At 33.3% G+C, this 17,041-nt stretch overlaps 1 protein-coding gene across 1 annotated transcript in view; it reads right to left on the bottom strand.

Annotated features, from left to right (window-relative positions):
* LOC132552304 (ubiquitin carboxyl-terminal hydrolase MINDY-1-like) overlaps positions 1-8,514 on the bottom strand; it is a 28,009-nt gene extending 19,495 nt beyond the window's left edge. Inside the window, exons 1-3 of the mRNA XM_060216466.1 lie at positions 8,340-8,514; positions 3,856-4,502; positions 1,669-1,775 (exon numbers count right to left, since the gene is read on the bottom strand). Of these exons, the coding sequence (XP_060072449.1) occupies positions 1,669-1,775; positions 3,856-4,502; positions 8,340-8,514 (929 nt within the window). The remainder of the gene's footprint in view (positions 1-1,668; positions 1,776-3,855; positions 4,503-8,339) is intronic.
* Between the last annotated feature and the right edge of the window lie 8,527 nt (positions 8,515-17,041).

Raw genomic sequence — 17,041 nt, 5'->3', positions numbered from 1 at the left:
ACTCACAAAAAAAAGGCAGTTGATTTTCAGTCACAAATCAAAAGGATAAACATTTATCTCTAAGTTCTCTATAATTACCAAACAGATCAACACTCAACTCACAGTTACTCACAAATAAATTTTCAGTTGACTCTAGATAATGTCAGTGATACAGTTAATGTACAATTGTATTCCTCTATATCATTAAGACAAGATAAATTACCTGCCCCTATAACTAACCTGAGAGTCTAGAAGATCATGGTGTACATGTATATGATGTTAAAATACTACTATACCATCATGTCTTCACCTAACGATCACCCTCATCTCACGTATACAAAATCATCCACTTTTGTACAAAGGCAAAATACCATTAATTGCCAATGCCCCGCATGTTTTCTGTGAACAAGACAGAGCCAGCATCTAACTTCCCTGTTTTTACAGGAATTACATACATGTTTTTACAACAGCAATAACATCATGTTCTTATCACCAAATCCAGATAGTGAAGTGTCAGCATTGACGTGTTGCACTCAAACTGCTGACCTGATACTAATGTTCTGTACTCAAACTGTTGACCTGATACTAATGTTCTGTACTCAAACTGTTGACCTGACACTAATGTTCTGTACTCAAACTGTTGACCTGATACTAATGTTCTGTACTCAAACTGTTAACCAGATACTAATGTCTGGTACTCACACTGTTGACCTGATACTAATGTCTGGTACTCACACTGTTGACCTGATACTAATGTCTGGTACTCACACTGTTGACCTGACACTAATAATCTGTACTCAAACTGTTGACCTAATACTAATGTCTGGTACTCACACTGTTGACCTGATACTAATGTTCTGTACTCAAACTGTTAACCTGATACTAATGTTCTGTACTCAAACTGTTGACCTGATACTAATGTTCTGTACTCAAACTGTTGACCTGACACTAATGTTCTGTACTCAAACTGTTGACCTGACACTAATGTTCTGTACTCAAACTGTTGACCTGATACTAATGTTCTGTACTCAAACTGTTGACCTGACACTAATGTCTGGTACTCACAATGTTGACCTGATACTAATGTTCTGTACTCAAACTGTTGACCTGACACTAATGTCCTGTACTCAAACTGTTGACCTGACACTAATGTCTGGTACTCACACTGTTGACCTGACACTAATGTCTGGTACTCACAATGTTGACCTGATACTAATGTTCTGTACTCAAACTGTTGACCTGACAATAATGTTCTGTACTCACACTGTTGACCTGACACTCATGTCCGGTACTCACAATGTTGACCTGATACTAATGTCCGGTACTCAATCTGTTGACCTGATACTTATGTTCTGTACTCAAAACTGTTGACTTTAAACTGATGTCCTGTACTCAAACTGTCAACATCATACTGATGTCCAGTACATATCCTGTAAACATGACACTAGTATCCTGTGCTCACCCTGTAAAACTGACACAAGTGCCCTGTATGTGTCCTGTATGTAAACATGACACTAGTATCCTGTACTCATCCTGTAAAACTGACAATGGTGCCCTGTATGTGTCCTGTATGTAAACATGACACTAGTATCCTTCACTCGTCCTGTAAAACTGACACATGTGCCCTGTATGTGTCCTGTATGTAAACATGACATTGGTGTCCTGTGCCCATCCCTGTCCTATACTTACCCTGTAAACTTTACATTAACATCCAGACCTGTCTGCAATTTATGAATGACAGCCATAGCATCATGCATGTTCTGTTGATAGTTTAACTGCACAGCTTCGGATGTGTCCTATAAATTCCAGAATAAAAATCAATCTTACTTAATATGTTGATTATAGTGTCACAAATTCTTACACTTAGGAGTCTTTAACCTTGGTGATGAAATCATCAATGTACACCTATAAATAAATCTACAGTTTGATTCTTTATGTGAACTAGTCCATCTAATACTAACATGATCCTAACAGATCTAACTAGTGTCTGATACATCATTAAGTCATAGGACAAATACAAAGGTGTGTGACTGCTTACCCAACCAGTCTGATACACTATTAAGTCATAGGTCAAAAACAAAGGTGTATGACTGCTTACCAAACCAACACTTTAGTGGTATGCCTATGCCTACTTTCAATTCTGACAACTTTCCAGGAAAAGCTTTAAAGTTATGATTCTTCCCTATGTAGCCTTAGTAAAAACTATTTAAACTAGGAAATATCTACTAGACAAGAATGCACCTGCCTTATATATATAAACGGAATATATTGTCTGATTAATTTGTAGACGTTATAAAGTGTGACTTTTGACCCTTTAATCATACTGAGGTAAATAAGAACTATATTTAACAACAGTTTCACAAGACATGACAATGATTGAGATTGACAATGAATCGGACGGACATGAAAATAATGATACAACCCCATCAACTGGCGTGTTGGCGGAATCACATGTATCATATTTTTAGCTTAATACACATAAATGAAGGAAAGTTCATCAACATAAAATGTTTACTTAAACTGTCAAGGGTGGTCAAGCAGTGAAATGGTGCAAAGGTAATGCACTTGCATACTTGCCTTCCATCCTGGGTTTGATTTTTGGGATGGATGTGAAAAAAGTATGGAGTTGCCAGCTTAACCACATGGTTTTCCCCGGGTAATCTAGTTTCCTCTCAAAGTAAGACCCCTCACACAATTCAATCTGGGCCAACAAGTGTGTTCACTGGTTAAAAGTCCTACTACCTTTGACCTTTTGCTGTGACCTATATCAGATCGCTGTGGCATGTTATTATTGAGGAAGTTTCACCATAAAGGTTTTGCAGATCAGAAGTTGATGTTCATCACAGACACCCAATGGAGTGACAAGACACAAAGTTTCAATTTGTATATATCTAAATGTACTATTGTGATGTTGACCTTGGTGACTTGGTTAGCACATTATACATCTTGTTGTTTAGAAATACTTGTCTGATATATATGATATGCTAATTTGTTTAGTTTAACAAAAATTATCCATTTATAAATAGAACTTCTGATAATTTAAACGTCATGCTCTGTTAACTTCTCTTGACTCAGGTTTTGACCTTGACCTTTAGGATCTGTGTTGTTATGTATGTAGGTGCAATATACAAGACATTATCAAGTCATTATGTAGCTTTTAGCTTGTTGTTACTGAAGATATATGGTTCATTGGACAGATGTTTATATCACCCTTTGAAAGTCACCTGCAGAAATTTCTGGTACATTATGTTTGTCGTATGCACTGTTATAGATATATACATTATGTACATACTCTAGTAGGATAAAAAACACATTCTTTACCTTCACAACTGTGTTTTCCAAGCCAGAAACATTTCTCTTGGGTTCATAATTATCTTATAGATACATCTGTCACAATGATTAATTCATGCATACTCTAGAAATCCTAAAAAGTGACACTGTTTTTCACAGCACAACAAATATGTTATTATTGACAAATTTAAAAATCCATAGAAAGATCTGAAGAAAGTTTTATATGTTGGACATTTTGGGGCATGTTTAGTGAAAACACTTTGAATGAAATTTCAGATTGACAAGCTAACTTTGTTCTAGAGAGCAGTCACAACTTTCAGTACAGCAACTTTCTTTACAAGTTAGTGCTTGATAGAATCAAGTTAATTGCAGCCATTATATAGAAACCCATGTTCTGACCTCTGACAATAATACAGACATAATTACCAATTAGAATGCCTATTTAGCTTATGACATCCCAAAAACACCCTTATATGAAATATTTGGTCTAAAAATCATCACTGGTTAACAGCAACACTAATCACCTGTATTACATGATTTTTACAAATTGTGAAATATCATCAAACGTACACATTTGTACCTTACCTGTGTTTTGGGGGCATTTTCTAGAATACAATTGCCAATGTACGTCATCAGTTGATCAGGTGTTATCACTTCTGTGTTTGGAGATAGTTGAACTTGGCCCTTCAAAAGTAACACATTCATTACAGCTATCAAGGGACATGGTCCATTTTCATTCTGTGTAATTGTAGGTATTTCTTTGTTTTTATAGGCAATCCACTTAACGTGGTAAACATTTCTGTCTGTGGCGGTGGGTGAAGCACTTGCTCCCTCGTCTGCTCCTGCCAATTCTGATGTTGTAGTTTCTGGTTTGGAATTTTCGTCTGCAGACAAGGGAGGTAACTCTACTTTCAAATTTTCATCTTTTCCATTATTATCAGTAAACTGACTGTCAATGCTGTTGTCAGTCAAAAGATCATCAATATTATCTATAGGTGTGTCAGAACAGGATGAGGATGTTGGTTCATCGCTTTCTTCTGTTTTATTTGATTTTGTGTCTTCATCACAATGACATTTTACATCAAGTTTTTCTATAGTGTCCATCACACCACATTTCTTATCAGATTCCTCTGCTTTTTCTGTAGCACCACTTTCACAGTCTGACTTTGCTGTCTTAGATGTGTCTAGTTGGTTGCCTTCATTTTCCTCACAACCTCCTTGTATGATTATTTCTGAATCAAGATACAAGTACAAGAATTATGATAAATATAATCTTAATAAATCTATGATAAATAAGGCAACAGATTGAATAAACAGACTATCACATACATTTGCATGAATTCCAATTAGTTCCTCTTACACAATAAACTGGTAGGTATTTGTAAACTTTTACAATTTTTGTTCTCCTCAAACTATGATTATAGATAAATCAAGAAGAAACTCTGTTGTCTTTTGAAATTTGTGGCAGTAACATCGTGATTATACTGTTACAAAATAAGTTTTCCCGGTGGTGAGAAGCAAAGACAGTAAAACAGATATTTGCAAAAGTATGATCACGATGAACTGCAGCAATTTCAAAACACATTAGGTTTATGTTTACTTTATTTTATATAGATTTACACAGAAAAATATAGAGCTGTTTTTATGCATAATTTGAGAAATCTATGCCAAGAAACTTTGAATTACAGCATACATGTGTAGGATCAACTTTGTACTTTGAGGATATAACATTCAACTAGTATTGGCTAGAGTAGAGATTCACCAACATATATCTGTTTACGTGTTAATTCGACAGATAAAAGGTAGAGATTCACCAACATATATCTGTTTACGTGTTAATTCGACAGATAAAAGGTAGAGTTTCACCAACATATATCTGTTTACGTGTTAATTTGACAGATAAAAGGTAGAGTTTCACCAACATATATCTGTTTACGTTGTAATTCGACAGATAAAAGGTAGAGATTCACCAACATATATCTGTTTACGTGTTAATTTGACAGATAAAAGGTAGAGATTCACCAACATATATCTGTTTACGTGTTAATTTGACAGATAAAAGGTAGAGATTCACCAACATATATCTGTTTACATGTTAATTCGACAGATAAAAGGTAGAGTTTCACCAACATATATCTGTTTACGTGTTAATTTGACAAATAAAAGGCAGAGATTCACCAACATATATCTGTTTACGTGTTAATTTGACAAATAACAGGTAGAGATTCACCAACATATATCTGTTTACGTGTTAATTTGACAAATAAAAGGTAGAGATTCACCAACATATATCTGTTTACGTGTTAATTTGACAAATAAAAGGTAGAGTTTCACCAACAATTATCTCTTTTGGTTTACACTCCATTACACTACCCAGGCCATCCCTCACTTCCCCTCACCCTAAATTTTCAGAATATAAGAGATTATAAAGGAAAATTCAATCCACTTTCTCCAAAACCTAGAATTTAATTTCAAGATATTTATAACCCACAATTAACCATGCTGTTAAATAGGTTTGTTAAAACACCTAAGTACACCATTTACATGTTTTGTTTCATCACAGAATGGTTAATTACATGTAAATATGGATTTACAGTGGGGGAAAAAAATGATGTCAATAAAACTAATTACACCTTCATTAAACCTTATGACGTCATGACCTTTAAAAATAACTAAGGACAGAATGATTACCTGGGAAGCCATGTGTGAATGATTAAAATTTGTCCTTATTGTTTATTGCAAGAAAACTATATAACTAATAGTTATATATATATATATATGACAAATGTATAACTGAAAGTGGTCAATACAATTCTAATGCAAAACATTCAGTTTTCTTGGGGGCTCTATAAAAATATTCAAGCCATCAGCTTAGTATAATAATGATACATCATTTCTCATTGCTTTTACTAAAATTAAGTAAATTAATGAAATCCAGAATGTCCAGGAAAACAAAAGTTTATAAACTTGTCTGTAACCAAGAAACAGGCCTGCATAAATAAATGTTAATTTGAACAGGAAGTAAAATACTAACACTGACGAGATTTCAATTGTTTCTCTTCAATGACTTTATACTTATAGATTTATAACTTAGGTACAAAGTTAAGGATTTTTGAACATGGATGTGTGTATTTGCTACATGCCTGATTATTTTTCTTTATGTTATGATTGTCCCATGTATAGCTGTCACAAAATGACAAGGTAGTCATAATCAACCTATACAGCAAGATATAAAGATTTATCAGCATGCATGTACAACATGTTTACATGTAACTCACATGTGTTCAATATGTAAAATGTGTTTCTAGTATAGTGGCATGAACATCATATCAAACAATAAACAAGCAAAATATTTCATAAATTATGATTTACAAATTAATATGAATTTTTAGCATAAATCTTGGTTCTTTGGCAACCTTGTAAAAATAAAAAATGACAGAAGAGAAGCAAACATCCCATATTATTCTACTAGCACATGTTGCATAATATGAAATCAATACGTTACACTAACAGTATATGTTGGAATGTAGATATGAAGATGTATGTGACATTTGCTCTGTGTGTTGTAGAAATGCTATTAATTGCTAGTTACTATTTGTATATCCTATAAAATATAAAATGGTATATTACATACTGAAGCACTATTTTAAACAAGGGGCTGAAATCAATGGTAAAACATGTAGGATAATGCTGATTGAACTTAGTCATTTGATATTAATTCAAACTGATAAAAACTTTGAATAAAACAAATGCCATTTATGGTATGTTAATCTATATAAGAACTTTTCAATAAGTTACTGTGAACTATCAATAAGACATATTACTATTGACTGTCATTTAAACAGAAAATAAATCTACATACACATCTAGGATATAAGTTTCTTTGCAAACTTGATGATGATCAATATCAATACCATCTACAAGCACTCAGTTCAACTTGCAAATGGATTTCTATTGTTAGAACTTACAACAGGTACTTATTATTAATGGTTAATGTGTGTGGAAATTAAAAAAAATTAAAAACAGAATCCAACAAAGACTCTTTTACAGCTGGCCTGTTGGAACTTTCTGCAGCATGAATTTTTGACCAATTCATTGGTTAAAAGAATGATCCTGACCTAAAGAAGATCCCTAAACTTGTAAAGGCATGACAATGGGCAAATAATAACATACCAAAAGATTATAATAATTCAATTATACTTAACATACATAGACAGTAAAATCTTGGTAACCATAATGCAAAAAAAAAAAGATGTTGAAGAAAGAAAATCTTGACCAATTAAGATAAAACTGCATTCATTTTCCTGTTTATTTGATTTTGCATTTAATGTGTGGGACATACTAATACATTGATTCATACGAAACGTAACAAAATAATTCCAAAAACAATCTTGAACAGAGAAAAGTTGTACTAAGGCAGACCATTATATATTGAACTACCATCGAAAGCACTAGTGAGCATAACCAACTGTGACTTGCATTCAATGTGGCATCAAATTGACAAATGTTGATGTATCAATGGATATCTCTTCTGAAGTAATTTGAGAAAATACATACAACATTGACTCATGTACATTTGTATTAACCACATTCACTACATCTTTGGCAGTGCCTATTCCATATTATAAACCAATGATACACCACCATGAATTTATTATATAATCTTTTCAGACTCTATGAGTGGATTCAGAAACATGTGACCACGTTAATGATGACAAACTTAAATGGAATGCTGATGACGATTTCTATGAATTACTCAAAATGAACAGCAAAATACATGTCTGATATATAGCAACTGTCACACGTATATCATAATTAAAAGTTCAAAGAAAGATTCTTATTAAACCTGTCTAGTCATCTCAGTAAAGAACTAAATACCTCTATCAAAATAATTAGACACACCAATGAAACCAGCATTACATTTCGTATGAGGTGTGACACGTCCGCTAAAATATATCCCTACTTATACAGAGTAGGATAAATGGACGCAGAAAAAAATGTATGTTATCGCAAAATTAAGCGGATAAAGCTTAAGAAGCGTTATCTAACTGACTTAATAGGTTGGCTACCTGGCTTCGGGCCGCTTTGGTCACTACTCGATTTCCCCTCAGCCTCGGGTGCTTCCGAACCCTCAGACTTGTTTACATTTGTTGAGATTTCCACAGTATTGTCATCAGTCGAAGCACTGTTTATATCATTTGAATTTCCTGTTGTGTCCGATTGTTTAGCTTGCTCCTTTGACATTTTCTTGGTATAATAATAATCATTAAACACACAAACAATCGGTACTAGTTTTTTTTCAGTGTGGTCACTTGGTTTTCTTGTCCGCCATATTTATCGATTGTCAAATGACTCGCTCCTGATACTACTGTACCATCAATATACTCGCGTCTAACATCGAGTTATTTCCGAGGGGTTCCCGACGGGGTCAGCGGGAAAATACGTTGAAGAAAATACGAAAATACATTTTTATTTCAAGATTATACTATGTTTATATCATCATCAGTTTTATTCAGTTTTCTTTTTTTCAATGACTCCGTTCTTCCAAGTCTGTCTATTCCCATGCAGGACACCAAAAGAACTTAATTGGGACTCCTGAAGGGCAAGAGGGACGAAGCTCAATATTCAACAACAATCGCCATCTTGTGCAAAGTTCTGAAACTTGGGACGTGTTTCGAGTATGAAATAAGATATGTTTTACTTCGTGTAGAAGATACAGAACCGGTTATTGCACATCTAAAATCCCGTCGCCTTATCAGAGACTTAGCAAAAGTGGAAAACGACAATCACAAAAGTGCTATTTTGAGGACCAAAATACCGTTGAGTGAATGAAAACAAATCGGGATTCCACAGAAATTCGGTAGGACAGAGTCCTTAATATCAACATTAAGCTATTCATTTGTTAAGTGTCTTTTCATAAAAATAATCTGAAGGAATGAGTGAAGCAGTACTGTCCTAGACGACTTGGAGGTTGGCTTACAGTGATCATCGGTAGCTGGATACGAGATAAACATTGCAGATCCGGTGACAAAGCGAATGTGGATCAGCAACACTGATAAAGGAACGTGCAAAGATCACGATTTTCGGTAAGTAGATTTGTTATAAACATGTGTTTAAGGGTTTCGTCTGTGAATCTAGGGCAATGGATAACCCCGTATATCGGAGGGCTACCAGGGGATTCTGTCTGTTTTTCACCTCGTCCCCACTAACCCGGTAATGACAACACTGAATGTTGCAGTGTTTGGCTGTAATATTTGCTCTCCCTAAGAAACAGCTGCGACCTCGACTCACACTTGAAAACTGACGTGCGAGGAATATCTTTTCATGAAAAATTTGCCAAGATTTTTATCTGGTACTCTTTGCCCTTTCACGTAGCCCCCTTTATCGGGTTTATTTGACCGCAAAAGCGATTTCGTGGGAACACCTGCTCCCCAAAAATGGCATCTACCAATCAAAACCGGTCATTGGCTATTCCTTTAACCCCCAGCGCGTGATTATGTTTTATTATGTTTCGTGCATGTGCTTACTCTTTCGCTAGGTATTGTAAACTAGGCATATGTGTGTTGTGACGAGGAGGCTTGTTTTACTTGAATACGTTCTCCATAATGCCAAAAGTGGTAATGACACTTTTATTACCAAATGGATTGCCAGGGAGGTGAATACAACAGCCATTGACTATTGTTCTCACGGTATCAGGATGCAAATGTGTTTTCCCACGGGTGTTTCTTTCTAGTTTTCGAGTTACGTTACAACCAGACTTTCTCATGCGAATGTACACCAGTAGTAGACTTGTAATTGATTTCAGCAGCATGGTTCCTTAGTTTACAAGCGTGTTGGGAAATCTGACAGTTTGTGCTTTAAAGGAAATCGTTTCTTAGGCTAGTGGCCTAGAGTAAACTTCAAAAGACTCTCTTCTTTGCAAAGTAGGAGAAAAGCTGTCAGTAAGCGGCTAGCACTATGAAGACTTATATTTCAACGAATTCGGATTTTTAACTTACGGACCTGTGTTATCACAATGAATGAACAACAGTTATTTGTTCCCCAAGTAAGTTTGATTATTTTAAGGTTTTGATTGTGGATTTTATGAAATGAATAGCGGAAAGAAATGTGTTTTAAACTTGTCAACAAATCACTTCAATTGTACGGAAACAACACTATGGAGGGTATCCTTCCCGGCCATTGTCAGACAAGGGCCCCAGCCTTTCAGTGGTGTGAACAGGGACCACATTTGTTGCAAGGTCAGGGGCGTGGGAAAATTCTATGACAACTAAGAAAATGAGGTCTTTGTTCACATACAATACACTTTTATCAAGTTAAGTGCTTCTGGTAAAATGTTAGTATGAATCATATACTGTCAAAATATGTATATACTGTACAGCAGGTGATCAGATCAGGTTCAAATTGTGCTTATATATAAATTATTGTTGATTAACATTTCGTATGATGAAAGCGTAATCTACTGATTCCTAGCTAAAATTCTGTACAAAAAGTCCTGAAACATAAATAACCAATCAATAAGAGTTTGTTTCTGATTGCTAAATTTTATTTCAGAGATGTTTGTTAGAACTGACGTTAGATCATCAGATCCTTCAAAGCATAGATCATCAGATCCTTCAAAGCATTACTATTTATAAATGAAGTAAGATTTGAAAATTATAGTGTTGAAATGAATAGTAATTGCTTCTTCTGTCCAAGCTACACAAACACTAAAATCCTTTAATTTACATGTCACTTGTTCTTTTTTGTCCAATTTGTACAGATTGAAAATGTATAAATAGAACAATACATACCTATAGTGTCTATGTAAATGTACTACAGCTGGTGGATCTAATTGATGGGCTCCAATGCAACTATATCTTTATAACCAGGTGTTGACATATCCATTCATACTTGGTGTTGCTGTATTTGACAGATTGCTGTATTGACTGTATAATTGTCTCAGACAAAGCTAGCTAACATGTCTTGTACTGTGTACCCAATGGGACCAACATAAGCTACATATTTTTTGTTTGGGCTGGTACAGTTCTGACATTTGATGTGGCCCGAGGGTGTAATACTGCCTTTGAATGAAGGCAGAAACGGAGAATAAGTAATAACCTTTGTCCCTAGACAAACGTACATTGGAAATATTTATGATGTTATAATGTTTATATATGATTATTTTTTGTGACATTTCTTGCAGTACACTGAACAGTAACATTACACATGGGAATGTGTCGGCTGATAAAAAAAAGTATAATTCTTACAGTTGTTACAGATATTACTCATAATTATCTGAAGGTTTTTGAAGCCATCTTTTGTATTGATTTTGGTACTTATGAACTTTGGGAGGAGATAAAATTTACTAGAAAAAATTATTTTGAAATAGAAATGAATTACAGTCTAATTGATAATCCAGTCATTTTAACCTGGACAGTTGAAGATTAAACATCTATACTATAGATCTGAAAAAAAAACCAAATCATGACCATCGGCATCAATTTGTTATATTTATAACTATTCAAGACCAGCATTAGAAACAAACATTTTCATGATACAAGACTGTTTCACAAATGAAATCAAACTAATATTTGTACTTTTCTGGGGTATGGTTTATGATTTAAAATGCAATGTGTACATGAATTTTTTTTTATATCACAGCTAATATGTACTGATTATTTGTAAGTGAGTCTAATATTTAAAAATAGTAATTTGTAGTGTAAGAAATTGATTACTTCAGTAATATACAAAACTGACCATATAATATGCTGGCCGACCCAATTTTTACTTGTAATCAAGTCATTTGAAACCTTGAGATAAATTAATAGATTATTTTAACTAACTGAAACTGATTGGTATGTATGATTTTGAACATATTATATAAATATATTTGATAGATATTAAAAGTGAATGAATTAGTTTTAAGCAGTGATTAGAAATATCATTTCAGGATTATTGAATTACAATTTCTTTATCGGATTCGTTACCAATTAATTAAAAAGCTTTGAGTATTGGCAGAATATACAATAAAGATTGCAATACTGTACAATCTAAAAAAAACTAATGATTAAAGGAAAAGTTTAAACATCATTTGATCTTCTATAAAAACTTTCATTTTAGTGGGGGACTTATTTTCATTTATATTACAGGTTTTCTTCATCCATGAATTCATATATCCATGAACTGTTAATTTAAGTAGATTTATTGTGCTGTATTTATACACAAAGTGTCAAGGAAATAGTGATTCTTAAAATAATCCTGAAAATTGATCTCCACAAAAAAATATGGCATTACAGTATATCAAGATTTATTGTTGTTTATGTTAGGTTCAATCTTCAGTTTTCATTTTAGCAAAGAAATAAAAGAGGACATTATTTTTTTTAATTTGTTCACAGTTTCTACAAATAATTTAACAAAAATGATTTTGAACTACTGTTATTGAATTCACCAGCATTGAAAGTTTCAATGAAAGTGAAATTAATTCCGAAGGTTAGAACTTGCTAGAACTTGACACTGAGTCTTGTATAAATGAACATATGAAATTTGTAAATCAAGGTTGAATTTTTTATTGATATTTCATCATTTAGGATATACTGATTTGACTTGCATCAAGTGAAAAGCTGAAACAATGGGATGTATTAATGCAACAGACTGTTGACATTAGACACTAGGTGACTATAAGTATATAACTATGCTGAGTTATACACTGCTGTGATTTTAGTGTTAAGTTCCTAGTCCACAATGAAAACAACATCAATAATTTATCCAAGGAAAGGTAAATCCATGCTTCCTAATTACTGAGTATACGTAAGTCACACGTACACTTATAGGTAATAATACATACTGTATGTTACAATTACACTTACAGGTAATAATACATACTGTATGTTACAATTACAGGTAATAATACATACTGTATGTTACAATTACAGGTAAAAATACATACTGTATGTTACAATTACACTTACAGGTAATAATACATACTGTATGTTAAAATTACAGGTAATAATACATACTGTATGTTACAATTACAGGTAATAATACAAACTGTATGTTACAATTAAATGTAATAATACATACTGTATGTTACAATTACAGGTAATAATACATACTGTATGTTACAATTACAGGTAATAATACATACTGTATGTTACACTTACAGGTAATAATACATACTGTATGTTACAATTACAGGTAATAATACATACTGTATGTTATAATTACAGGTAATAATACATACTGTATGTTACAATTACAGGTAATAATACAAACTGTATGTTACAATTACAGGTAATAATACATACTGTATGTTACAATTACAGGTAATAATACAAACTGTATGTTACAATTACAGGTAATAATACATACTGTATGTTACAATTACAGGTAATAATACATACTGTATGTTACAATTACAATTACAGGTAATAATACATACTGTATGTTACAATTACAGGTAATAATACATACTGTATGTTACAATTACACTTACAGGTAATAATACATACTGTATGTTACAATTACACTTACAGGTAATAATACATACTGTATGTTACAATTACAGGTAATAATACATACTGTATGTTACAATTACAGGTAATAATACATACTGTATGTTACAATTACAGGTAATAATACATACTGTATGTTACAATTACAGGTAATAATACATACTGTATGTTACAATTAATTCAAAATATCTTCACTACAGGGTTAATCATTATCATCTCATTTAGATGTCTATTGATAAATATTGATTAATACATCTCACATTTAACTTTTGAATTTCCTTCAAAGTCAACCTAAGGGTTAATTGGCCCTCCCCACTTTTTAGGCGGTGCCCTGTTAGATATATTGGAGAGATGCTGGTACATCTACAACCACCTTGTTGACCCCAGCAAAAGAAGCTTTCTAAAGCCCAGATCTTTGTAGACTTGTGGTAATCTAATTGAGGGTAAATGATGCATAGCATTTCCCATGGCCTGGTTTTCCTTACAGCCTGGCACTGTACTACAAACTGCTTTACACGGAAACTATGTCAAACCTACTGTGTGTGTCACAGCTGTGTACTGGTAGTGTGTGTGTGTGTGTGTGTGATATATTTTTTCAATCTTAATTTGGAAATGACTGTTACAGTGATATTTATTTTTACAAGTAGCTGATCAGGATTGGAGCATGAAAGTTGACTTTTAACATGTTTCAGACAAACTTAAAAATTTTGCTAAGAAATTGCTGCACTGTTCATGAAAATAGTGATACAAAGCATGGTCAAATATCCCATAGCTAGTTATTGGCAGTAGAAAGTGTTATCCATCAATGAGAAATTTAATGAGATGACCAGTCTCTGACTATGGTAACTTTGTAAACAATAGTGCAGCAGACAGACAAAAATGTCAGAGAAATTTTCTTCTTAAACTGAACACTAGAAACCATTCTATGTAAACTTGAACCCATAAAACTGTTAAAATCAAATGAAATTAGCAGAGAATCCACATCATCAAGTGGATACATGTTCGTGGTTGGAACAGCTGTTATGATATCACTTTTTGATATAACATAGCATATAATTGTACATGCATGTATAAAGGATAAGTTTGATTTCAACTTGTAAGTTTTGGAGGTGAAAGTTTGTAATGGGTCCAAGTCACTGAGGCATGAATACAGACAATGACCCATATGCACATGCAGTCTTACACATGTACCTGTGTCAACACTCCTCAATAAGAAAACCATGCAGATATATGACGAGGATTAGTTTGATAAAAATTATGAACCAGACTGGCAATTCCACGGGAAAAAGCAATGAAACAAAATGACTTGAAGGATTCTGAGAGTGGATATCTCATATTTTATTTTCAATATGATTGAGTGATTGGGAAAGTTCCTTGCTTGGATTGGTGGTATAAAATGTTAATGAAAGTTCCTCACTTAGATTGATGGTATAAAATGTTAATGAAAGTTCCTCACTTAGATTGATGGTATAAAATGTTAATGAAGGTTCCTCACTTAGATTGGTGGTATAAAATGTTAATGAAGGTTCCTCACTTAGATTGGTGGTATAAAATGTTAATGAAAGTTTTTCGATTGGATTGGTGGTATAAAATGTTAATGAAAGTTCCTCGCTTAGATTGGTGGTATAAAATGTTAATGAAAGTTCCTCGCTTAGATTGGTGGTATAAAATGTTAATGAAAGTTCCTCGCTTAGATTGGTGGTATAAAATGTTAATGAAAGTTCCTCGCTTAGATTGGTGGTATAAAATGTTAATGAAAGTTCCTCACTTAGATTGATGGTATAAAATGTTAATGAAAGTTCCTCACTTAGATTGATGGTATAAAATGTTAATGAAAGTTCCTCACTTAGATTGATGGTATAAAATGTTAATGAAAGTTCCTCACTTAGATTGGTGGTATAAAATGTTAATGAAAGTTCCTCACTTAGATGGTATAAAATGTTAATGAAAGTGGTATAAAAATGTTAATGAAAGTTCCTCACTTTGATTGGTGGTACAGAATGTTAATGAAAGTTCCTCACTTAGATTGATGGTATAAAATGTTAATGTTAAGGTTTTTCCAGAATGTTAATGAAAGTTTTTCGATTGGATTGGTGGTACAGAATGTTAATGAAAGTTCCTCACTTAGATTGGTGGTACAGAATGTTATTATGGGATGTAGGATTTTCATTACAACTTTGACATTTACTTGAAATTATCAGACTGCAAATTTACAAGACCAAATTGTTGATAAAATGCAAAGATGATCACTATCTCGTTTAATTCATAATTCTGAAATTATCTTTGAGGCAAAGCAAACTATCCAATTTGTATATGTTTTGTGTACAAATTGAGCAAATTGTCAGAATAATGAACCCCAAACACTCTCTCTTTTGTTTACTTTGTGGTTATACCAGGTTTATCAAAGGTACAAATTAGTGTCCCTATTGTCCTAAGGTCAACATAACACAATTGCCATATGAACAGAATGATGATCAGTGTAGTTGTATGTTACCAAACTCTTTCCTGCCATGTAAAGATATATGAAAAAAGTCTAATCTAAAAACGACCTGTTGTAGAGGAAGACATAATTTACCAGGGAGAAAAAATTTCTGCCTGAAAAAAAACAAGTATGACACATTCCACAGTGGAATTGGCAAATCAGTGTACAAGGACCACCATCATTTACTAGCACAAACACAAGTCCTGTGTAAAAATCCTTCTCCAGCCTCTGATCACAAACCTTGTTTCACATAAAACTTTATCTCGGGAATCCAACCAACTTGTTCTCCCACCACTAACAGTCACCTAGACTGTGTCGAGGTGTTTGTTTATACTTCTGGTCTCTGATAACATAATTGTCTACAATTATTAATAGAAGGTGTTTCTGAAAATTACAGCTAAATATCTTATGATTTATCTAATGCAGTGCATGAAAAGTCATGTCAAGAAAAGTTCCCAGGGTCTTAATCCAATATAAGGTTACAAAAAAATATGTGAAAACCATGATGGTGGATCCTCGCCAAAACTGTTAATATCTATGTAGATATATGGTTTTAGCATTACTGGGGGAAAACTTTAAAGGGAGATGATTATTGAATATTTGTGTTATACCAATGTGGGTTCATGGCCAAGGGTTACAAGATATATTAACATGTGAATATACCTGTCATGGCTTGATACTGAACAATTCAGTTGTATTTATTATGTCAGTGATTTTAACACTGTTGATGGATGTTTTGTAGATATTTCCCTTTGATGAGATGATTGATTAGGACAAATCATCGATTAGATTAACTATA

Source organism: Ylistrum balloti, unplaced genomic scaffold (assembly GCF_031769215.1).
Source record: "Ylistrum balloti isolate Yb309-2 unplaced genomic scaffold, AGI_CSIRO_Ybal_v1 Utg370242, whole genome shotgun sequence".
NCBI lineage: Eukaryota > Metazoa > Mollusca > Bivalvia > Pectinida > Pectinidae > Ylistrum > Ylistrum balloti.
This window is presented reverse-complemented; position numbering and strand designations above follow the sequence as displayed.